At 36.0% G+C, this 26,063-nt stretch overlaps 1 protein-coding gene across 1 annotated transcript in view; it reads right to left on the reverse strand.

Moving 5' to 3' along the window:
* Window positions 1-934: 934 nt before the first annotated feature.
* Window positions 935-26,063, reverse strand: part of LOC142354145 (spectrin alpha chain, non-erythrocytic 1-like) — a 201,999-nt gene continuing 176,870 nt past the window's right edge. Inside the window, exons 35-43 of the mRNA XM_075406411.1 lie at window positions 22,794-22,938; window positions 22,249-22,383; window positions 11,227-11,416; window positions 9,991-10,278; window positions 8,969-9,146; window positions 6,307-6,514; window positions 5,345-5,545; window positions 1,731-1,878; window positions 935-1,374 (exon numbers count right to left, since the gene is read on the reverse strand). Coding sequence (XP_075262526.1) covers window positions 1,249-1,374; window positions 1,731-1,878; window positions 5,345-5,545; window positions 6,307-6,514; window positions 8,969-9,146; window positions 9,991-10,278; window positions 11,227-11,416; window positions 22,249-22,383; window positions 22,794-22,938 — 1,619 coding nt within the window. The 3' untranslated portion in view covers window positions 935-1,248. The remainder of the gene's footprint in view (window positions 1,375-1,730; window positions 1,879-5,344; window positions 5,546-6,306; window positions 6,515-8,968; window positions 9,147-9,990; window positions 10,279-11,226; window positions 11,417-22,248; window positions 22,384-22,793; window positions 22,939-26,063) is intronic.

The raw sequence follows: 26,063 nt of genomic DNA on the forward strand, positions 1-26,063 counted from the left end.
TTCTTACTTAGTTTTCCCAAAAAAACAAAATCAACGGCAACGAACCTTGAAAGATCAGATGTCGAAATTAATATTTTAAAATTTTTTTTTGTGTCTGTGTTGGTATTTGTTCGTTTGTGTGGGCTTGTTTTTTTTGTGTGCGTGTATGTAACCTACGTCGTATGTCTGCCTAACAGAGTTGGAGGCGCGAGAGAGCGAGAGAGAGAGAGAGAGAGAGAGAGAGAGAGAGAGAGAGAGAATAGCGTGCAAGTCGAGTGTCAGAGGGTTGGTACCTTCTGTCAGAGGGTTAGATACAAAGAGGCAGAGTTCAAAAACTGGCAGACAATGAAAAATTACTAAATGTATGCCACAAACTGCGGCTTAAGTGTAATCCAAAGTTAAATCTGTGGGTTTTAAGTCTTGCTGATAATCCCCTTATGCTCATGGAATATCAAAATTGACAAACTATTTTTGAAAATTTATAAAAAGTACTTTTCGAAGTTTAGTTTCAAAACTTTATTCACCAACATAATAGCCTCAAAAAGTCCACACCTTTTTTTTTCTGGAAAAAACTGAAAGAAGACCTAACTAAGCAGTGCCCAACTTTTATTATTGACCAATAGCAAAAAAGTTTTTTTGGTGTAATTTTGTATTATGGTGTTTATTGTGTAAAAAGTGTGATGTGTGCTTTCGTTTGTTTTCTGTGTCTGTTTATTTCAAATGCTTAGAATAGTTTCCGTTTTGGTACAAACAGTACAAGTAAATTTCTCCGCAAAGAATTTGCCTTCGGATAATCCTGAATGGTTCTCTTACCTGTTGTTATTGCAACCTTGAGAGGTATGTGGGAACATTCTGTGCTACGTACGGACTCTTACGAACAGCCGTTTTTATTTGTAAGTAAAGATGCATTTTTGATTTATTGTGCCGTAAAACTGAGAAAACTTGAAGGAAAAAATTATACGAATTAAAAGTCAAATTTAAGAAATATGTACAAAATAAGCACAAAATGTACATAGAAAATAATATGATGATTATGTGAACACAGTTAGAGTGGAAATTTATCCGTATATATTATTAATTGCAAACATTATTGAAGAAAACTTTCAAACTGATACAATAGAATTAGGTCCAGCATCACTTAATTGAGCTTTCTCCTCCTCAGTGTTCTGGATCTTAAAATCGATCCCTGGCAGACTAATTTGCAGCATTCTGCGTCACAAGTCAACAAATGATAAATTCCGATTCTTCGATTCTGATAAATTCGATTTCTCATCTTGAGAATATTCGTTCACAGAATTCTAGGTAGTCTCTGCTGTCCTCAACTAAACATCCGTTTGAGTCCACAAATGGTTTCATGTTCGTAATGCAGTAGTCCGCGATGTCTTTCTCCAGGTACTGAAAAATAAACCCTCCAGTAATTTTCAAATTCTTTAACGAGTCAAGTATTCATTACGTCCAAGTATTCATTAGCTTCCAGTTCATTGGCCAGCTTCTATTTGAAATCTATAGAAATGATAGATCAATGAGCTCGTTTTGCAACTGATAGAACTAAAATTCAGCCCATTTCCTGCTTTTTATCGACCTGCTCTTTTCCTGCTGTTGTTGTTTTTAGTCACTAATTCCATTTCATGCTTTGAGCTTAATTTCATACATAACTTCATGCTTCATTAACTTATTGAGCTAAAAAGCTCTTCTTTGCAATTAACCCCCCCCCCCTCCGCCCCTCGTCGCCCAATCAGAAACCCACATACCTGATTGAGCTGTGCAGTAGTGAGGTACTGTTGGGTGTCTGAGTCGAGAGTGGCGAATGCCTCCACCAGACCCTCCCTGTCACTCACTGAATCTGTCTCCTTCATTATCAGGAACAAAGTATAGTCCTGCAGGGTCACGTACCCTTTCCTGTAACACCATGGAATAACTAGATTAGCAATTCTAAAGCTGTTCGTCGAGACCAACTGATTAAATAAGAAAGCAAAATCTAAACATAGCTCGCAGATTGCCAGAAAATAGCCACCCTCGTAGATCTGCAGTCTAAAAAAACAGTAAAAAAGAGACCAAACAAATTAGCCTTTTCATTGACGGCTGATATGTTATATTTTGATTAAAAATCTGTATAAGTTTTTGCTGCCTCTATTAGCTGCTCTCAAATAACCTTCATTTAGAGTGACACACACACCCATTTGACCTTATCTCTTTGAATTAAAGTAAATAAAAGTCAATTTCAAAGTGAGGAAGTCATTTTTGAGAGTGCGGTAAGTCAAGTGTGACCAAAAATTTAATCACGTGAATGAACAAAAAAAACTCTAGTTGAAATTGCATGAACGAATGAACAAAAAGCAGATTTGAAGTGGTTGTGACCTCATAAGGTCGTAACAAAAATCGCGGGACGAAATAAAAAACATAGCCGGAAGAATTCCGGAAGCGACTCGAAGCATCAAAACTCCACTAACAAAACCGTAATTGCAGCGAATGCCACTGTTTTTTGTATTAAACAATTAACTCACTACCTCTCCAGGTCTGCTCTAAAAATTGGTGAAACACAAACCACTGTCGCCAAGAGAAACAAGGCAGCAAAATTTTATATCCTTTAAAACCTTTGGTAACGTTAAAAACCCGAAATAATTAAGCGGTCAAAGAAGTGATAGACTGAAAAAGCTGACAAGGTTATCAATTGCCACCAAATAATTCATGATTTTAATCTGAAAAAGATCGCGAAAGCAAACGGCAGATAATAATCTTAGAAACTAAGTTAAACCTTTTCAAAACAGAAAGCTCAAATTTAAGAATCAGAAGACACCTATAATTACATTTCTAATCATTGCAATTAAGACAAAAAAACAACACTCACTTGTTCCTTGTTGAACATATGCTAGACAATAAGATTTCATACTAATTCAAAATTTGAATTGATCATAGGCAGCAGAAGAATATTCATAGGCAAAAAATCGTTTAATTTAATACCAAGGCCGGAAGAAAGTTGCAGTAAATAGTCTTAAGTGGAAATTGTGGAAAAAGCTTGCTATCAAACTCTCAGTACTTCCTTATGTTGAATGAAATCAAATGCAAACCAAAGAAATGACGAAAATCTAAGAAAGCTGAAATCATTCATTTTATCTACTGAAAAAATCATTATACCGAGAATAAATATAGGTGCCCGGACAAAGACAAAAAGATACTAACTAGAATGAGAAGAATATGGGCACATTTTAAAGGACACCGTAACAAAAATACATTCCTGATTTTTGAAAGTAAAAATCAATAAAAAATTCAAGAAAAACTAATACCTTTCATTGTTCAGCTTTCAAGACATATGAAAGATAACTAGTCATCCAATACAAAGATCTATTCTCCTGAAGAGAACAAAAAAAAGGAAAAAGCAGAATTCATAAATACGAAAAATTAAAACATTTTGCAAAAAAATGGTCAAAAAACTTTTAAGACAGCAATTATGAAACATTTTTAACTGTTTTTCAAAAACCGAACGCCAAAAAAAAAACGATTGAATTTTTATTGAAACGAAATAAAAGGCCCTCATGTTGCAGAAAAATCCTATCCCTAGCAATTACAACCAAAATAACCAAAATACAACAAAAAAAACCCTACGAAAATCGGAAAAAAACTACCAAAAACGGATTAGCATATGTAAATTTTATAAAACAAAATTACATCGAGGTAGAAAGAGGCGTTGAGCATATGAATTAGCAAAGAGGATTGCCATATTAACTGATTTTTGACAAAAAGACGGTTAAAAGATCCAAAAATTAAGAAATTAGAAAAAGCCAAGAATTAACTAAAAAATCAAGAAATATTTGCCAATTTTCAACTTGAAACGCATTTTTAGGCTCTGCAAAACACTGTGAAATCAATTTCTGAGGTTGACATTTCAATATAGTATCGAATAAACTATTTCTATAAAAAAAAACAATTTAAAAGCAAAAAAATTGGGCCGTTTAGTCCAAAAACGGGCTAAAAACGGTTATCTATATGTGCCATTCAGTCAAAAACTACTTTTCGAAGTCAAAAAATTATTCACTAAACAAATCGCATGATCAAAAAACTTCTCTCGCATACCGAGAAATCTGTTCATCGAGACAGCTTTTCTCTTTCGCTTTTAGGTCAAAATGCCGCGTGAACAAATCTACTTCCTGTAAAAAAAGACCGAGAGAAAACCAATAATTCTCTTCGAGTCGTAAAAACCAAGAGAAGGCCGATAACAGCCCCAGCTATCGCTGTTCGGCTATTAAAAAGACTCAAATATTTCGGGATGAAAAGAAAGGAAATGTTTTCAAAAATTGTATAGTTGTGGAAGAGTTGGACGATAGGGGGGTCCAAATCGCCTGGTTGAAGGAGGGTGAACGGGGGTGTCGGGGGTATCGGAGGGGGGGGGGGGGGGGTGTCTGAGGGGGATGGGGTGACTGAGGGGTGTCAAACTTTTAAGACTGAGAACCGCCGCCTCACACTAAAATTGTCATCAAAACAGTTTCGGCGAATCGCATACTTGGAGACTAGTAAGGCGTACGTCTCTAAGAGCTCTTGGCCACTGAATGCCCTCCGAGTGCTGCCTATTTATCTCGTTCTGGAGGACTACTAGAGCATTTTTTTGCTCGTTATGTTGATTCTATGTCAACACCATTATAGTGAGAGTCAAGTTTGGGACCTTTGTGGGCGGTGACCCCACAATCCAAGAAATGGAGATTGGATCTAACTAAGATGAGGATCTTGCGAGATAAAGATTGGCGTGCCAGATTATTGCAAGTTCATTTTGGACTAGCTCTGATCTCCTGAGCTCTTTTTGATGCAATAATTCTATTTCAGTCAAAAGTTTTCTGGGAGATAGTTCCATTTGCCTTAAAGATTTCAATCGAAAACTGACTTTCATGGAAAATGATCAGCAGAACTAACAACCTTAAAAATATCTTCCTTTGCGAATTATGAGTTAGAGATTTGCAAAAAAACGAATCGATTCACTTTAAAAAATTTTTGTGTTACTTGCGTTTGCATCATTCAATTTGTTAAAAATTATGAACACAAATTATGAACACAAAACAACAAAAAAATATTCCTGTTAATTTTATTAGATATGTTTCAAGATGCGCAAAAATGAGATATAGATTTTCAATTATTTCTGTGGCTAAGAAATGTTGCGAAAACGTTTGTTTTGTCCGATTTTGATCCTCTTCGAAGATGTTCAAATTGCGACTTGCAATTCGAAGTAGCGATTCGAAGTCACCTGGGGTACATAACGAGACTTTTCAGCGAATTTCTCAACCTTGCTTAAAAGCGGGATATGGACGCAAGATTTGATTCAAGAAAGTTCTATTCAAGCAACGACGCCTTGGTTAAATTGAATAGAACAAATGCAAACCGTTCCCTGTCAACGAAATCTAGTATCTGCTCAAACTCTGGGTCTATGACGCCTTCTTCCAACATTGGCAGGTCGTATCCCAGTGCCCTGAGACATGACTTGAGATCATCGTGGTTGAGGGAACCAACTCTTTCCTTGTCATGATGACGGAACATCTTTGTGAAATCCATCAATGTACTTTCTTTCACACCTGCGCTGTCCCTGAAATTTAAAAAATGGAAAAAAATAGCGTTAGATACAATCGGGGCACAATAATGAACTTCACTATGGAAATCAGCGACTCAATCATAGCTGTTTTTTTTTCGTCATTTTCAAGCTCTAAAGAAATGCAACTCATTTTCGATTAGCATGATTATAGCACGCTCTTCTTTTCAGATCTTTGCTTGATCTACTACTTCACTTGTGTCAGAATTATGTTTCCAAGGTAACTGAAATGACACAACCATTTTCTATCTACAATTAAACCATAGCGAAGGTCTACTCTACAACTAAAAACTACACATTAAATTACAGTAATGTTTTCAAGCTTTCTCTTCAATTCAGCGTACAAAACATGCTCAATTTTGTACTTACATTTGAACTGCAAAGTTGATGCTAAATTTTCATCTTTTCTTAAATTTAATCTATTGACTGATACTGGTCAATAGTTTGAAATTTTCAGACAGTATTAGATGATATAAATACAAACGAGTTAAAGGAACAAAAATGTTATGGACTAAAATGATCTTAATTTTCAGCTGAATTTTGTTGCTCCAAAATATTCAATATTTCATTGAAATTTGCATTGTTTCATTTTTTCTAAATTGATAGATCTAAAATTTTATTTCTTAAAATGTATTATCTGCATTCTACATGCTCTCCGTGATCACTCTACGGTACAGGTCAAAAGGACACATATTTATATGATCGTATTTATTTAAACAATTCTTTCTGATATTGAAGTTGAATTTATCTGAACTAACTTAGCATTTCTTTGCTGTTCCAGATTCCTCTGCATGTTCTGACAGAGCTGTTCCAGTTGTTCCCAGGACTGTCCCAGTGCCAGAGTGCTATGTTCAGTGTGTCTGTTGTCCAGAATCCTCTCTTCCTTCAATTTCAGTCCCAACTCTTCTAAGTTCTTCAGTTTCGTTTTCTGTTTCTTCACTTCGTATGCTATCAGTTTGACGTCATCTGAAACACAGAAACGAATAAAAGGATTCAATCATTTTAACATAACCGACTAACGTTGGGCAAATTGGTCTTAAACGAATGGCGAGTGGTTAACTTCAAGAGTAGCTAAGAGTGGGGGGGGGGGGGGGGTAGGGTGGGGTGCCAAACTCAGAAGAATCGTTCTTCACATCATGAATTTATGTCTTCAACAGTTTCCGTGAGTCGCATACTCAGAGATTGATAAGACGTAAGGCTCAAACAGAACTGCTCAGCGACTTAATGGGCTTCTCCTGTTTTTCCTTTTTTGAGGACAAAAAGTTGTAAAAGGTCAAACGAAAAATCGGTCAAGCGAAAAAGTGCATTAAAAATACCAGCAGTACTGATATAATTTCTACAAACTTCGGTTAAGAGCAAGTAAAGTGATCTATTTACCCTCGCCTAAATTTACCAAAGGCATTTTAATTTTTAGTCTGAAATTTGGGATTTGGCAATTTTAATTCAAAAAAAGGAAGACCTCTTTGGTTTAAAAAGAGAACTGAAGTTTTTGAGCAAATTACAGCCCTTCCGCTAACACACAATTGTTCCAGCTGTAACTGACTCTACGATTTATAAAAAAACGACCAAACCAGAACTATTATCTGGAAAAAACGCAAAAGCACGAATGCAAAAATTGGCATAGATGAATAGAAAAAACAATCCCAGACAAAACAGTCCTAAACAAATCACGAACTTTTTGAGCAACCCGTAGAATTTCAGCCCTTCCGCTAACACACAATTGTTCCAGCTGTAACTGACTCTACAATTCATAAAAAAGCGATCAAACCGAAACTTATCTGGAAAAACACAAAAGCCCGAATTCAAAAATTGACATACAGGTGAATAGAAAAAAACAATCCCAGACAAAACAGTCCTGGAAAAAACAGTCCTAGACAAATCAGTCCCAGACAAAACAGTCCCGAATAGCAAAATATTCCCGGACAGAATACTCCCAAGAAAGCAAACAAAACAAACCGACTAATCTCGGAAGGCTGTTGCAAAGACAGTTGTCGCACGACAGGCTGGTGCAAAAACAGTTGACCACAGCGGGATTCGAATCATGGACCTCCCGATCTACTACCAGAAGCACAGCCCACTGTGACCACTGTGCAAAAGCCGTCAAGCAAAAAAATTTGCATAAGACCAAAACGTTTACAATAATTGCTATGAACTTCGTTCAAGAGCAATTAATTAAACAGTTTTATACGAAATGGGTCCTTTTGAGAGTTAAACATGTGCACACCAATTAGTTATTCATATGATTGCATGTCATTGAACAATTACTAAGCTGATTACAACATAGTTTTTGCGGTGTCCCATTTTTTCACCCCTATTCATTTAACCCCCTATCATTTAACCCCGATTTATTCACCCCTGTATCATTTAACCCCTCTATCTTTTAACCCCACTATCATTTCACCCCGATTTTAATCCCTATAAAATAATGATTATTAAATTAGCAATAAAATCATTTGGCCATGCCTCAGCGGCCCGTGGGACTTGATATGAAACTATCACAACCGAACGTGGGATTAATCTATCCACTTAATTATGACAAAACATGCCTTTAATGTCAACTGCTAATTAGCGGTATGAAATGATAGAGGGGTGAAATGATAGAGGGGTTAAATGATAGAGGGGTGATTAAATCGGGGTTAAATGATAGGGGGTTAAATGAATAGGGGTGAAATGAAGTAGAACCAGTTTTTTCAAAATTATGTATTCTGAACCAAGTTTTTGGTTTAATCTTAATACCAATTAAAATGCATTCAGAAGCTTAACTCATAGATTATGTTTGCTAATTGTGTGTAGCTTATTACAATTACAATTATGGTTTCAATATATAATGGGCACTTTTTTCTGTTGTTATTTATTGGACTATTTGGTCTGGGACTCTTTTGTCTGGCGATATTTTTAAATTTCGGACGGCTTTGTCGGATTATTTTGTGTTTTGTTGGGGACTGTTTTGTCCGGACACTGATATTTTAGAATTATTTCACTTTGAAACTATATTTACCTACTTTTTTGAAGGTGAATACATTTACTCAAATTCGTTAACGGTTAACGCACAGAGTAAATGTATTCACCTTCAAAAAAGTGGCTGCTGTTACCTACCGACCTATTAAAAGGATTAAGTGTAGGCAAATATAGTCCACTTTTATCAATGTATCAGTATACAAAAGTGGAATTCTACTTTTGCAAGTTCATACATTGATGAAAGTGGACTATATTTACCAACACTTAATCCTTTTAATAGGTCTGTAAGTAACAGCAACTTCTTTGAAAGTACGTTTATTTCGGCACTTGTAGACACCTGTAATGACCAGCAGAGCCACGTCATCAGATATCTCCTCATCAAGACAGTTAGATTGGAGATTAGATACGAAATTGGATAGGCTAAATTCTTCATGGCCATATGCAAGACAGTTGTAACCATACCTAATTGTTCTTGTATGGTTCCAGTGGATCCACTGTCTGGCTGATGCATGAGTCGTTCTCTGGACTGTACCACCCAGGAGTAGAAAGTGTTGGCCTCTCTTGCAAACTGTTTTCTAAGGTCTTCCTTCTTCTCTTGTTCTTTCAGTTCCTGGTCCAACTCGTTCTTCCGGATTCGAACCTGTCAAAACCGAATCCGTCATTTTTTCTCGAACAGTGTTTTTTGAGAATTTCTCAAATTTGCTTCCGTAGTCAGGCCTGATGACTAATTAACTAGAGATTAGTAATTAGTAATGAAATTTGAATTTTTCTTGGGAGATTCTTACCTGTGAATAAAGAGGAAAACAGAACATTAGAAATCATCAAAACTTCTGGCGCAATGATTTTTGTACAAAAGTTTATTTCAAAAAAACTCAATTTATAATATCCTCATGTAAAAAAAACACTTGGAAATGATTGAACTGGTTTTAATTTTCTCTCGATGAAGCTGTTGTTTTTTCACAAAAATTGTGAAAATAATGTCATGCTAGCACCAAAAAAGCTGATAATTGCTATGACGTAGAAAGAGCTTCCAAACCAACTCCAAATGAGGAATAAAAAAATCGGTCATAGCAAAACATGACAAAATTGGAATCTCCTCAGGGTAAAATATTCAAGACTAATCGAACTCAACGCTGCTATTCCATGTGCACCCTACTCATCTTTGGTCTTGAAAACGGTTCTTACCAGATTAGTAGATATTTAAACTCCAAACGTAACTCAATACAGTGTGCGACGAGACAACACTCTGATGCATATAGTTTAAAAAACATATTGGGATCCATAAATTTTTCATATTTCACAGTAATGAATTGCTATAATTACTATTGCAGAGATTTCTTCGAACATTACGCACCAAATTTGAATTTTTTGCCTTCGAGTGAAAAATTGGATTATCTCATTTCGTGTTTATCATATTTGATCTTCGTTGTTAACTAGCTTAAAATTTCATAACTTCTTTCATAACTTTTTAAATTTCAACTCACCCGTTTCATCAAGTTATCCCAAGTTTCATTCAGCGCTTCAATTGTGAACCATGTATAGGGGTTGGACTGTCTTGGCTGTGACCTTGGCTGTTGTTTCTGTGGACTCTGACCTCTCTGTCTCTGGCCAGGCTGTCTCTGTGATGATTCTGTCGATGATGGTGGGGGTTGTGATGATGAAGTGATCACTGGCTGTTCGTTAATCTCTTTGTCAAGTTGGATCAGTTCGTCCAGTTCTACTCTGGCTTCGTTCAGAGAATCTAGGAACTCCCCGTGACCAGCCATCAGTGCCTAAACAGGACATCTCTCAGAATAGAACTCAAATGAGGTAATGATAATAAAATGTTCATTTCCAACTCAAGGTTTGCCTTTTTATTTTATTAATTTTGTTGCGTATATAAAACAAACCTACACTTTTAAAACCCTAGTCAATTTACTTGATGAAATTTCGCATCAACTGCGAAAACAAACTACATGCCTCGAATGAAGTAAGGAATTTTTGATAAAATTTGGAACTTGGACTGTGCTTCATTTCGTTCTGGTCGAGCTTGTAAATTTTTAAAACAGTTAAAACTCGAACACCTGAAGTCCTTGTCTGTACTAAACATCAGAGTCTATTTTGTAGAACGTTTTTTTTGTTCAATCTACTGGTCATCTGAGTATCTCTTCGTAAACCGGTGAGACCAAACAAATTCCATAAGCTTCTTTCTTATTTTTAACTACGCCGTAATTCCAAATATTTTTAATGCTGAACTAAATTAAATCGTGAAACCACCCACCCAATCCAAAATAGAATTGGATGCAAATGAACTTGCCAAATGTAAAGGAAAAATTAACGCAGGAAATTTGAATGTTGAAAACCCGATTGTGTGCAATAATGTGAAGTGTGGAGGATGTTTGAAGTGCAGCGTATAGCAAAAATATTTTTTAGGTTAATACATAATCCGTTTTTGTTATCAGAATAACCATGAGCCGTACAGCCAAGTAATTGGTCAGCTAACCAATTAACATTTGTAAAATGGCAAGAATGATAACTTATAGGTAGGCTACCGGAAAAAAATGAGCTGCAGCAATTGATTTTCTGACAAAATTTTTCTCGTAATTGACAACAACCAGAACCCCGAATTAATTGTTTTCCTTTAAATCAAATGACATTTTTGGTTTTATTAAAGCATCGCGAGGCAGAGGGTTATGAACTAATGCCAATTTATAAACAAATTAGACATGAAAATGGGTTACCTTGATTTCCTCAACAGAGTTGCATCTAAGTGGATCTCTAAGATCTTCCTCTGAATTCTCAAACCACGAGTTGAAGTTGGAAGCCTTCTTTGCAAATAAAAGATACTTGTCCTCAATCGCCTGGTAGAAGTCCCTTTGTTCAATTAATTCACGCTCCCTGGCTGAGGACTTGCTGTTCAAACTGTCCCACCTATAGTATGAACCAGAAATGACGTTATATCAAGGTTAACCAGTTAGGTACCAAGAGTTTTGAAAACAAAACAAACTGACTAACGCCGTCACATTGCTCTCGAACGACCTGCAATGCATAAATTTCATTCAGAGGGTTTCATCATTGCCTAGACACATTTTCTGGGTGCAAAAATATTTTGCCTTGTGAGGAGTTCGAAACCCTCTGGATGCTAGACGGATACATTTACCACTCGACTATCAGATTCTGCAAATTTCTTATATTTTGCAAAGGACTTCTTGACTTCTGAATGAGAGCTAACTAGATTAAGAGGTCAGAAATCAGGAGTTTGAAGTGTGATAAATTCACTCGAGAAGTGAAATCGATAGAAGGTTCCAGAAAAAAAGACGCAAAAGTGGTCAAGCGAAAAATTTAACACACACGTTTAGATTAATAGCTTCAAACTATGTACGAGCGCAATTAATTGCATTACACAAATTCCATTCAAAAATTTTTTTTTTGCGCTGCCTGATGATTTCATTCGCTAAAATGGTTTAATTTGATCAAACATTTTTATTATCCATTTGTTTGTTTCTCTTTCATTTTTTAAAGATCTTTTAATCAAAAATAAAGGCAAAGTCGATTCATGTAAATGTTTTGCAATTAAGCACAAATTCAGACAAGGAGGCTCGGGAATGTGGGTACGCACATAATGTTCCTACCACGCTCATCCACATTCTTGACTATTCGCTACCAAATGATAAGATAGAAAATTTTCAGAAACATGCACATCGTTCCATGAATAATCAATGAAATACAATAATCCCACGCCAGAGGTCCGATAAAATTTGTTGATAATAGGAGTAATAGAAAGGAGTAAAATCAAACAACAAACATTTACGAACAAAACTCGATGTCTTCATAAGATCAAACTCGCATCAGATAACAAAACAATTTGATCAATACTTCATTAGAAAAGATATGAGGACTGTCCGCATTGCGACTGGTCAAAAGATCGACAAAAAAGAGCAAATAGATACGAAGTTCAAAAATAATTTCCATTTCCACAATTATTAAAGTCATTGAACATCAACTAAAATCAAAGACTGTTCATTTCAATATACATAAAAGGCAAATGAGATTTGTCATTATCCAATGTTCGACTGCACAAAAATTTCAAAACCAATGGGATCAACGATTTTTGTTATAACTTAAAAAGAATCAAAAATCCTTCGAAATGTACAAATGTAAAAAACCTAATATTTTATGAAATCTCGTAGTAACAGTAGCAACAAAGCCAAAAAACAAATGCTTGAAGCTAAAACCGTTATAGAGATTAAATTATAGCACTATGGAAAGTGACTGTGACTTGTGTTTACAGAAACTGAGCTACCAACCGATCGAAAAAATATTTAAAAAAGACGAAGCTCAAAACACAAATTTACTTTTGAAAACAAAAATTTTCAAAAGTCATAACAGAGTCAAGGTTACAACAAAAAGCGATGGATTAAGTTTCAACAACTCACGATACGAAGAATCCAAAATTGCAAACAATTTTCATGACACTGTTAAAGGCACTATAATTCCAAGATGTTACCTGCAAGATTTTAAATCGTCATTTTCCCTTCATCTTAAAGCCAAAACTAGTCTTCCCTATAAAAGGACTCCTTAGACATAAAAAGAAACCCAACTACTGAAAAGTAAAGAAATCGCAAAAACTTTGAAAAAACTAAATGATCATAGCAATCAGTAACAACGTATAACCACGCCCAAAAAACTGTTTGAATCTAAAACACTAATTGAGATTTCTAATCACAGGGATTGAGTTACATCGGGACAAAAACGATAGCAGAAAGGAGGCAGAGAATTTTTTTTAAAATTTAATTTGAAAGTCTTTAAAACAAACAGCTGTAAACTCAAATCATTAACTAGGTTGAATTTTACGTCTTGGGGAAGCAATTAAGATCTATCGTAATCGGGTATATGGCGTACAACCACAAAAAGAAAGCAAACAAAGGCAAAAAACCCGCAAAGTTTTGAGAAATGAGTGTCTCAGCCCAAAAAGCGGAAACCGTTCAACAAAAACAATTAACACTTCCAAATGCACCGCTTTCCAACGTTGTGATTTTTCCCACATTGCCTTCTTTTAATTGGACTTGTCAATAATGTGATAATTTGACGAGGAAGAAAAATGAACATGAAATATGCAATTATGATCAAAGAAAAATTGAAAACGCTTAGTACCAAAATAATGAAACCGTTAATTGAATATAAAAAAGCGTTACCAACATTAAAATATAACTCACAGGAAGTCGGTTTCCCCCTGTTTTCACTGAGATTACGCCCCGAAGTTCAGAATAAAAAGATAAAATAGTGGCAAAGTTCGAAAGTTCAACGATATTTTCTCAAAACCAAATATAATTGAAGTCATAAGACATTAGGTAAGAACTGAGAGAAAATGTCTAGGTTATTTTATGGCTTCTAAAAGCTAACTGGATCTCTGATTGGGGACTCGAAGTCATTGGGCTATAAAAAGAATGAGAAATGAAAGCAAAACGCAAAACCATAAAATAGTCTCGTTGGGTCTCGTTTATTGAAAAAAGTATCAGTCATTAATTGAGACCGGATTTCAGATTCTTGTCCGTAATTCACTTAAAAAACATAAAATTACATAGCGGAAGTATTTTAAGGCACGCCCCAATAAAATTTTAAAAACTTATCTTTTAAGGATCCATAGTGAGACCAAGATCAGCCCAGATAAAGCTGCGAGTCTAATAAAACACTCAATTGTTGAGCTTTTTACGAACAATATCATTTCTGTTAAACGTTTTTCATTTTTTCAAAACAAAATATTGCGTTTTTTTTGTAATTATCGAGTTTAAAGTTGCAAAAATTGGCAAAATTATAATTCCAGAAGCCTGTTAATGCCAGCGGCGGTACAACTAGCTCTTTTTGAGCTTAAGAAGATATAGCTGCAGTTTTAAGGTGTCTACTTCCAGTAAATTTGAAGCAAGTGGGCTGAAAACGCATTTTTTGACGAAAAAATTCTGAATTTTGAAAAATTTAGCATAAATTCTAACCAAAAAAACTCGCATCGAACAATTCAGCAACCCTCCTCTATCTTTAAGGATAAAATCGACAACACTACAGTTAACAATTTTAGCAAAATTGACGAAAAATTGGTCGAAATTGTCGAAAAATTAGTCAAAGATATGAATAAAAACAACTGAACTACGTCTAATAATCACAAACCTTTAAACCTCGATAACTCCCTATAAGACTATAAGAAGCGAAAACTGAAAGAACTTTTTAATTCCATATTCTACGCTGGACGGGCGTTCTGATGATGCCCTTCACAACTCTGTACGATCGGCCAAAATTGTCTGAGCAAAAAAAACCATTTGAGTGTACAGATCCTCCCCCTTGTTATATCTTTTATTTCTGAACAGTTTAGGATTCGCGGTGCGAATGCTTTGTCTTAAGAATTGAGTAGCAAGTGCTGGCCAAATACACAACTACTTGTGTATCGTGAATTATGTTTATTGGAAACGCGACGCGGATCCACTGCTAAGATTAACTTAGGATTATGAAGAGCGTTTGCAGAGTAACTTGAATTCAGATTGACTAACTGAGATTATGATTACTAATAATAAACTGATATGAACAAAATATGAAATAATTTAGTAGACTAACGGGAATATTAATATAGGTGAATAAATAGAAGTCATAACTTTTAGTTTATAAAACACATGATATAATTATAGATATAGAGGGTAAATAATTTAGTACACAAAGGTTTCGATATATATTTAGGTATCCATATGTATCACATTTCCCTCGTGACAAAAAAAATTTTAATGTATTTACAATTTTTTAGTATCAACACAAAGCATGAAATTGAATGAGATGAACATAACTTAACTCAAAATGTAGAGGTACTACTATTGTTAAATAATTGTGTAAATGTAAGGCGAATACGCGTCATAATTTAAGCATGTGAAGTGAATACATTGTACTGAATAATTTAAATGCACACACAGAAATAAATGGATTCGCAGGCCGAATACTGAAAGAAATTAAAGGCTGACAAATGAGGATGAACTGTAATGAATTAAAAGTAAAATTAACATTAGATTTGGATCAGCAGAGCGGGAACAAGACTAAATGAATGAATGTAGTTTAAAACAGTTTTGCTAAGTTTTTGGATTTAAATTTAATTTTTGGCATCCCAAACCGACATTTCTCGTTCTTGCTCATATTCAAAATATCGAACTCTGGGGTCCGGTGGTGAAACTTGTCCCAATTGTAAGTCGGGTCGGGGAGGTGACGGGATTCTAGATTGTTCCGCCGTTTGGATGAGGGTTACCACCGAATCTGACTGTTTTGGTCGTTTCTTCTCTTTTTTATTCTTGCGCTTCTTTGGTTGAGCAGAACTTGAAGCCAGAGAACTTGTAGGAGAAATGTCGGCATCTGTGAAGCCATAGAATTGGGGTCGAATGCGCTTGCGGCCTTTTGTTTGGTCGTCCTGTGTCTGTGCGGAGGGTACTTGTGATGCAGGTGTAGGTGGGGCCGGTACAATCGAAATGAGGGGCTGGTTTTGAGTTGATACGTCTTCTTGGATATCAGCTGTGGGGACATTAAGGCGTCTTTTGAATTGTGGTTTATTCGGCTTGCGGACCGTTAGTGCACGCGATACAATCGAATTCACAGAGGATACTACTGATGTAGTATCACGTTGGCGATGTCTGATTTTGATTTCGCCCCTCTTCTGTTTCTTAAGATCGTTACTATGCTTCGCGATCTTAAATTCTGTGGTTTTTTCGTAAGGGGCAGGGCGTCGCTGGGCATATACCCACAAGTTGGTGGATCTTTCTGCTTTAGTCCCAAATTTTGCCAGATCACTATCTCGGACTTTCACTGGGGTTCTGCCAGGCTCATTGATTATCGTCGTTGTTGGTGACGACTTGGTGACGAAGGATCCAGGCTTTAGCACTTCGTACAGACCCGCCAGTTGTCTTTTTGCTCGTTTTTGTGGTAATTTTCGAGCCAGTTTGACATTAAGGGACTGTTCTGTCCTGGGGATAGGGTCTGTGATCTGCGGATGAGTTATAAAACGGGACTCTTTAATGTCGGACTCCCGATAGCGTTGTCCTGCGTCTAAGGAGGCCTGGCACATCTTCTGCTCTATCTCAATGTCACTTCTGTTGGCACTGATCCATCCATTTTCGTCCAGCAAATCCTCCGCAGAAACTGTCTCAGCATCTAAATAGTGATTAACAATTTTTTCATAAGTTAGATTTTGACTTGATGGAAGTGTGCTAATATTCCGTAAAGGAGTATTTGCAGGGCGACCGAAATTAGCTTCAAAAGGTGTTATCTTTGTTGTTTTCTGCTTACTTAATCGTAGATCAGAGACTATTTGTTTTATTGCTTTAGCTGTGGAAAATGTATCTTTATTTTCGGCTTTCATGCAAGCTAAACGTCTTTTAATTGTTTGGATCATTCGCTCCACCAATCCAACAGCTCTATGATCACCGACCGGAGCGTCGAGAATGTCGATATTATTTTCGTTACAATAGTTTGTAACTTGTTTACCTACAAGACAAGTTGCTTGGTCTAAGCGTATTGTTCGCGGGATTCCATGAGTATATGCATAATCACGAAGAAATTTTACTACGTTTACCCCATTAGCATTTTCGAATATTCTAACAGTTGGATATTTTGAATAACGGTCAATACATGTTAAGAAATAAATGTCTTTGTCTTTATCATTAATTATCGGACCTCCAAAATCAATCTGTATTTCTTCGTTTGGTTCTTGACAAGCTTTGTGTGGGTGCCATTTTGATTTTGGTATAATAGGTTTCAGATTCTTACCAATATCCGTACACGGGACGCAATCAGATGTTTTTGCTAAAATTTCCCTATGCATGTAGGGCCACCATGCATATTGGGAGAGAGATATCATCCCCCAACTACCCGGGTGCGTCATGTGGATGGATTCGAGCACCGCCTCCTTAATAGAATTCGGAATGGCCACGCGTTGGTCAACACACAGACACCCAGATTTCACGTGTAGATCCTTCCAAAAGGAGTGGATGTATGTGCTCACTTCTTTACAGCGGGCCTCGTCATCCTGCATTACACAATCGCGGATCTCTTTCAACACCGCGTCTTTGCTTGTGAGTACCGCCAGGAAAGATTTAGTGAAGAGCTGGTTGAGGTTGTTTTCAAATACCTCTTCCCGAGAGAGCTCGATGTCATATTCCTCGGGTGATGATGATGCTTGGGTGTTGCTGGGTCCGGCTCTGGTAGATGAGATGGGGGTGGATTGGGTGCGAAATGTCACTCTTGGGGTGTGTGGTGAAGTTGATGGATTGTTTTGTGGTGCCTCTTTTGCTGACATGTTGATATGAAGTACTTGCTGTGTGGAGCTAGCTATCAAATGGCAATTAGAATTTTGCGACTGGATTCGCGATGCGAGTGTGGTATCAGATTGAAGCAATTGATTTGCACGGCAATTAAAGTTAGAAATGAATTCAGAATTGTAATTGTTTACTTGTGCTCGAGGAATGAATGGACTAATTGAGGCATTTGAATTATGCGCGCTAATTTTAGCAGGTTTGCAAGAGTGGACTCGCGTCGGGTGTACTTGTTGCTTATAATTACTAGTTATGTGCCGCTTTTGGAAAGGAATTTTATTTGCGTTACTAAATAAAGATGTAATTGCGTCGCGGATACGGGAAATTGTTGCTACCATAAATTCCTCATCGTATTGATTGACACTTTTAGCGTTCTGATTTGGTTGTCGCGAAATATAATCAACCAAGCCCATTCGGGTACCAGGAATATGTTCAATGTTAAAATCAAATGGTAACAAACGGTCAATCCATCGTGTTAATCTACTGTTTTAAGATTTATTAGAGCGAAGTGATTTTAAGACTGAAAGAAGTGCTTTGTGATCTGTTAAAACTGTGAAAGTTTTCCCAAATAGATAATATTTAAAATATTCAATGGCCCAAACCACCCCAAGTAATTCGAGTTCATTTACACTATAACGTTCCTCATTGCTATTAAGAAAACGAGATGCAAAAGCTATTGTTTTCCACCCTTCGCAATCTAATTGTTCGAGTGCAGCGCCTAAACCTTGGCGGGATGCATCACATTTGATGCGCGTTTCCAGTGTTGGATTAAAATGAGTATTTTCCGTAGCGTTTGCAATAACAGTTTTGATATGTTCAAAATGTAATTGATGATTCTCATTCCAAATAAATTTTTCGTTTTTCTTTAGTAAAGGTCGAAGAGGGTGGCATATTTTGGCAAGATTAGGTATAAATTTGCTTAGATGATGAACGCTACCTAAAAATGACCGTAATTGTTTCAATATTTTTGGGGCTTTAATTTCCGCAATTGCCGCTGTTTTAGATTCGATAGGTTTTACACCACTTTGTGAGAATGTAAAGCCAAGCCAATTTATTTGATGTTTTGCGAAGTGGCATTTGCTTAAATTAATTCTAAGGTTATCTGCTTCAAGTTTTTGGAGACATTTGTATACGTATTTGAGGTGCGATTCCTGGGTGCCTTTGCTAACTACGATTATGTCATCCAGAAAACAGTATGTGTTAGTCAGCCCAACCAATGTATAATCCATTGCCTTTTGAAACTCGGCCGGCATATCTGTAAGGCCATAAAATCCCGTTTTAAAACGATACGTACCCGTTGCTTCGCCGCAAATGATATTAAAATTACAATGACGTGCAGTATCTGGATGCAGCTTTAATTGGCTATAGGCATATTTTAGATCGATTGTTGAAAAATAGACATTATCTCCCAGATTTGAGTTATTAATATGTTGTGAAATTGAATCGATGAGACTATCTATGTTTGGCATTTGATACTTGTTTTTGTGGATCGCTTTGTTTAATATTTTCGAATCAAGAGCTAATTTTACAGATTTGTCCTTTTTGACCGTAATTACAATGGGAGAAATGAAGTTTTTATCCGAACATTCTTGTAATTTTTCAATGTGTCCTTGTTCAGAAAGTTTCTTTAGTTCAGCGGATACTTTGTCTAATAAATTTATAGGAACACGGCGGCCTTTTTGATGTGATGGGGTATAATGTTTGTGGAAATTTGAACGAACTGTATGTACTTTAGACTTACCAATTCTGGAGATTAAGTCGGGGTAATCAATAGCAATCTGTTTTTTGATTGGGCAATATTCTTGATCTACCTGATTGATTGTTACTTGATTACTTGATTGATGTATTGAAAGTCCAAGAGCTGGAAACAAATCTCTACCCAATAGAGAACGATGTCCGTCCGCCACTACTTGAATTTCGATTGGATTCGCGTACCAATTGCTGCTTTGAATGGAAGTTTGGAGGATGCCCACCGTATGAATAGGTTCGTTTGAAAATGTTTTCAATTGTTTAGGATTCGCTTCGCGTATCCACTTTGATTTTGGGTCATGGGAAATGATTGAGTTCGCCAAGGATTCATTTATTATTGTACATACGCTGCCCGAATCCACCAAAACCTTTGTTGGTGTATTGCCGAGAGTTACAGGAAGATTGGTTGCGTCCACCGAAGTTGCGGAATCTGTTTAAGATATTACTGCTACACAGTTATCTTCATCTGAAGAATAGTTTGACTCCAAATTGGGATCAAAATTGGCCGAAATTTGATTGACATCTTTATTTTGATCGTCTTTTTCTACGTTATTGATCCGCGGTCTAGGTTTTGGGTACGAATTGGGATCTTTAGGTTTGCGACAAACCTTTGCGAAGTGGTTCTCAATACCACAGTTATTGCATCTTTTTCCCCGAGCGGGACATTTATTACGGTGGTCGGAGGTCCAATTAGATCCACAGAAATGACAGGTTGTAGGCTTTTTCCGCGCGGTTGTATTCATATTGGAGAAAGGGGTAGCATTCGCGATACGTGTCCGTTGTACTTGGTTAACCGTTGACTGTGACTCGGTTTTTCTTGCGTTCATTTTTAGTTGGTTGAGTGTACCCATCTCAATATTAATTGCTATTGCCAATGCTTTTTCCGGGTCTACTGTTTCTTTAAGAAGTTCCTTCTGAAAGTCTTCATTTTGCATATTCGCGATAAAGACATCCCGGATGATAGTGTCCCCTTTATCTCCTAGATCACAATTTTCCGAAAGTTCTTTGAGATGTCCATAGAACTTCTCAATAGGTTCTCCCTTTTGTTGTTTTCGTGTGAGGAAGAGGTATCTATCGAAGGTTATCTTATGGATCCGAATGAAGGTTGTATTTAGAACGTCCCAAAGATCCTTCGTTGAGATTGTTTCGAGGTTGATGGTTGAATTTTTTGAGTTGAATACACGACGCCCTTCCATGCCTAAGCTCAAATACATCAGAGAGGATGCTTTTCGATCACATAACTTCCATGGTTTGTCACCACAAAGTACGCCGACTGTCATGACACGTTGACATTGGTTTTCCACGCTGTTTTTGCCTGCTCATTGCGGGTACGTCGATCTCGTTCTGATTGTGCCGTCGGGTTGTCCACTGCATCCTCATATGCTGGTTCAGGAGGTAAGAGAACATGTTCTGGAGGGTCTACCAAGAGAAGGTCCACTTCAATTCCCTCTCTAGCGAGGATTGCGAGTTTCAATTGTATTCTCCAAAACTCCCAGCGAATTGGGGGTTCTAATGTCGCCTTTTCCCAAAAGTGTTGAATTCCAAGTGCGGATTTGCCGCTGTCCTTTTTCGCTGACTGCGCCATGTTATATCTTTTATTTCTGAACAGTTTAGGATTCGCGGTGCGAATGCTTTGTCTTAAGAATTGAGTAGCAAGTGCTGGCCAAATACACAACTACTTGTGTATCGTGAATTATGTTTATTGGAAACGCGACGCGGATCCACTGCTAAGATTAACTTAGGATTATGAAGAGCGTTTGCAGAGTAACTTGAATTCAGATTGACTAACTGAGATTATGATTACTAATAATAAACTGATATGAACAAAATATGAAATAATTTAGTAGACTAACGGGAATATTAATATAGGTGAATAAATAGAAGTCATAACTTTTAGTTTATAAAACACATGATATAATTATAGATATAGAGGGTAAATAATTTAGTACACATAAAGGTTTCGATATATATTTAGGTATCCATATGTATCACACCCCTCAAGAGGGATCGCAACAAAAAGAGGGTTCCTTACAGTCTATTTGACAACACGCGGGAGAAAATTCGTGCAACTTTGCACTCGAATGTCAGTAAAGTCAATCTATGTTTACGCCTGTATTCCTAATTACCCTTTTTTCCGCACGGAACTTTGAAAAGATGAATAGTGGCAAAAAAGTAAGTATAAATTACACAAGTAAAATTTGAAATTGGTTTATCTATTTTGCATGAATGACTAAAGCGAGAAAACTAAGTACTAACGAAATTTTCCACGCGTACTTCACAAACTTGTGAGGGCTGTTCGAAGTCCCCATCGAAGACAGCGATGTGATATAATTTTAGAAAGTTAAGAACCGCGGAAAAATGCTCAAAATTAGGCAATGTTAGTCGAACTACGTTACCGAGTCGAACTACGACCCTTTACCATCAAGATTCTGGTAAATGATGATTATCTTGTGTAGAAACGATCTTGAATTTCAGATACAATGCTGCAAGAATTATGCAAGATTCTAAGGCGACCTTGCACGATAGCAGTCAGTAATGGATTAGGTTTTCAAAATTAAACTCTTAAAATATAATATAGGACATTGTATCTTCCAAGACCATTTTTTCTTCAAGATATAATTGTCATTAAAATGAATCCTTGCATGAAAATTAAAACTGGAGAACGATTTTTTATGGACCTACCTGTCCATAATGGTCTTAAAGCTATGAGTCATTCTTTCCTTGTTCTGGGGTGCAATTGTCATACTCCCTCCCCCATCTGCTCCCAATTCCTTCGGATCTATAGTTGAGGCATTTATCACTCTCTGATGCAAGTCCCTTAAATAAAAACATTCAAATTGACAAAGTTGAAACTCAACTTTTCTATTAATGATTTCATCATTTTGCAAAAAAATATTTCCGCGTTCATAAGATCGAATCGTCAAAGAACGTGAGCGCAGCTTAGTTATTTTGATAATTAGAACTTCTCTTTTAGTTTATTGTAACAGTTAAATGGAGAAAACATGCATCAACTTGCTCGGATTTTTGGGTACAATGTCATGTTGATGGGGGAGGGGGGATCCGGATCCTAATAAATATTTCTGGCTTCAATTTACGTTTTGTTGTATTAGGTAACAAAGACAATAGCGTCTAAGATTTTTTCAGACATCTATAAGACAATAAGAGAACGTTTCAAATATTCCTTATTATTATGTTCACTTATTTCGAATTCGGCCCTTAAAACATACTTAATGATTCTAATGTTGTCGTTTCCGAATGTTGCCAGTGATCTCTGAAATGTCTCATGTTTGTGGATCAAAACGATGACGTCACTCATAGTCCTGATTGGATGTCTCCACACTTCGTCACTTTCAATCAGCAGTTTCTTCTCATCTATTGAAAACAAAATTGGACTCTGATTTTTCCATAAATAGTTTTCGATGCTCATCAAGCATATTTCCAAAAGACTTGTATTAAAAATATCGCCGTTTAAAATTTTGAGGCTACTATCACAAATTTAAAAAAATTGATTGACATGAAACAAAGTTTGATAGTATTCTTTTATTGGCTTGAAAAATCCGGTTGCTCAATTTACCGCTGTATAGTTAAAAATCCGGATTGAGGTACGACGTTTTGAAAATTGCTCTGCAGCTTTATGAAAACTCTCAGAATAATTAGGACTTGAACATTTTTGGGTTGAACATTCGAGCTTTTTGAACGTTGGTTACCGCATATCTTTTCGAATTCGAGCGAACGAGACTCCAACCAACCTCTGTCATGCTAGTAGCTTCTTCTAATGATTGTTATTTTAAGGTTAAAAAAGCTCTAAACTCAAATCCTGAGTCGAAGTTTTTGGTTAATTCAATACTAATAATGTGATAAATGCTTAAGCACATCTGACCACGTCTTTCATCCCAGTTACACGATTCTTTCAATCACCAAATATTGTTTATTTACGAAATTTGTTTATTGTTTTGTATAGCAAATACGGTTTCCTAAAAAATGGATTTTTTTGCTGAAATTTCCTTCAGGAAAAAAGACGCTCTGCTTAAATATGCTCATTTTCAGAGAACTCACAAGCCGCTTTTCATTGTATCTTTGTTTTTTAAACACCGAAATTTTTTTTGAAGGTTTTCAAATTCAAACAATAGCCTTTCGTCAAAAAATAGTATGGCAGATGGGGGGAGCTTTCGTCAAAAAATAGTATGTCAGATGGGGGGCAGTTGATTAACTTCAAATACAGGCAAAGCACAAGAGATACGAAGAAGAGGAACAATTGATCCAGCGGAGTAGTCCAGGCACCTAATATTAGATAGGAAATGAACCTCCTGGGAAATAAAACTCCACGGAAATAAAACTTCAAGGAGCTAAACCTCCACGGAAATAATTCCCATTTAGAAAATGAATTCAGCCCTAAGATTTTTTTGATTTTGATAGTTTCATAACAAGTCCCATGGGAGCTAAGGCAAGGCCATGGGCCAAGAAGCATGACCAAACACGCTAAAAGCACAGTTCTACAATAGTCACGTGGGTTTCTTCCCAGACAATTTTTTTCTAAATCCCTATTGGATCAAATTTAATATAGAATCAAATTTAACAATATTTATTTTACTCGGCAAAAGAATGTATAGATTAATTCTTTCGAATCCAACTAGTGGGGGCTGGAATCATATGCTCAACTGTATTTCTTTTTGTTCACCCAATTTTGACCGATCATTATATTTGATGTAGAGAGACATGAGTCATAACTTTAGAATGCCCATCGAGCGAAGAATTTTAAGAAATTTTCAAGTTTCAGTAATTAGTTTCGGTAAGTTTTTTAGTAATCCAGGTTCTAAGTTTTTGCGATTATTCGGCAATTTATGGTGATTTTGTTCACTTACGTAATTTGGGACTTGTTTTAGATTTCTTTTGACCAAATAGGTTAATACTAGCCACAATCTTTTTTTTGAAAACCGTGTGTCCCAACAACTAGACTGTTATTTGTTTCATTCTGATTCTAATAATCGATTTAGTTTCATTCTGGTTTTAATTGAATAGATTTGGATTATTTTTGGCATTCATCTTTTTTTCAAAGAACTTTTTTCAACATTTTAACATCAATTAAAAAATCAAACTGAAACCGTAATTCCGATAAAAATAGATTAAAGGGAGCATTATAAATACTGACCTAAAGGTAAAAAAAACTGTAAAACTGCCTTGAAAGTGGTAACAATAAATTTTGATCGAAAAAACTTTCGTATTATCGAACTTTTTTTTCTCGAGGGACGATTTGACCACATTTGTGGCTTGACATTTCTTGTCCTTTAGTTTAATTTAAAAGAAGTACCGACTGTGCTAAGAGGTTATTGAACCAATGTGTTTATTGATCAGCTTATTACAATTCAAAGAATTTTTACAATTCAAAGAATTTGAATTGTATTGGGGCGCTGTCTTTTTTTTACGACTCGAAGAGGAGTATTGGTTTTCTCTCGGTTTTTTTTTTTTACAGGAAGTAGATTTGTTCACGCGGCATTTTGACCTAAAAGCGAAAGTGAGAAAAGCTGTCTTGGTGAACAAATTTTCGCTAAGCGAGAGAAGTTTTTTGATCATGCGCTGCGTTTAGTGAATGACTTTTTGACTTTGAAAAGTAGTTTTTGACTGAATGGCTTATATAGATAACCGTTTTTAGCCGTTTTTTTCGTCTAAGTGGCCATTTTTTTTGTTTGTAATTTGGTTTTTTGTAGAAATAATTTTTATTCGATACTATATTGAAATGCCAACATCAGAGAATGATGCCACAGTGTTTTGCAGAGCCTGAATATGGGTTTCAATTTGGAAATTGGCACATATTTTTTGATTTTTTAGTTTTATTTTTCACTTTTTTCTATTAATTTCTTCATTCTTAGATCTTTTAACCGTCTTTTTTGTCAAAAATCAGTTCATTTGGCAACTTCCCTTTGATAATTCATATACTTAACGCCTCTCTCTACCTCGGTGTATTTTTGTTTTATAAAATTGTACATATGCTAATCCGATTTTGGTAGTTTTTTCCCGATTTTTGTCAGTTTTTTGTTTGTATTTTGATTGTAATTACTAGAAATAGTCTTTTTGTGCAACATGAGGGACCTTAATTTTGTTTTAAAAAAAATTCAATCATTTTTTGGAGTTCAGTTTTTGAAAAACAGTTGAAGCTTTTTCGTAAATGCAGTCCTGAAAGTTTTTTTGATAATTTTTTTTTGCAAAATGTTTCCATGTTTTATATTTTTGAGTTCTGCTTTTTCCTATTTTTTTGTTCTCTTCAGGAGGATAGATTTTTGTATCGGATGACTAGTTATCTTTTCTAGGTCTCGAATGTTGAGCAGTGAACTGTATTTGTTTTTCTTGATTTTTTAATTTGATTTTTAACTTTTTAAAAAACAAGAATGCCTTTTTGTTACGGTGTTCCTTACATTGTGCCCATATTCTTAAAATTCTAGTTAGTATCATTCTAGCTATTTTTATTTTTGGTATATTGATTTTTTCAGCTTCCATTTTTC

Source organism: Convolutriloba macropyga, chromosome 15, assembly GCF_964194025.1.
Source record: "Convolutriloba macropyga chromosome 15, txConMacr16.3, whole genome shotgun sequence".
NCBI classification, from domain to species: domain Eukaryota; kingdom Metazoa; phylum Xenacoelomorpha; order Acoela; family Convolutidae; genus Convolutriloba; species Convolutriloba macropyga.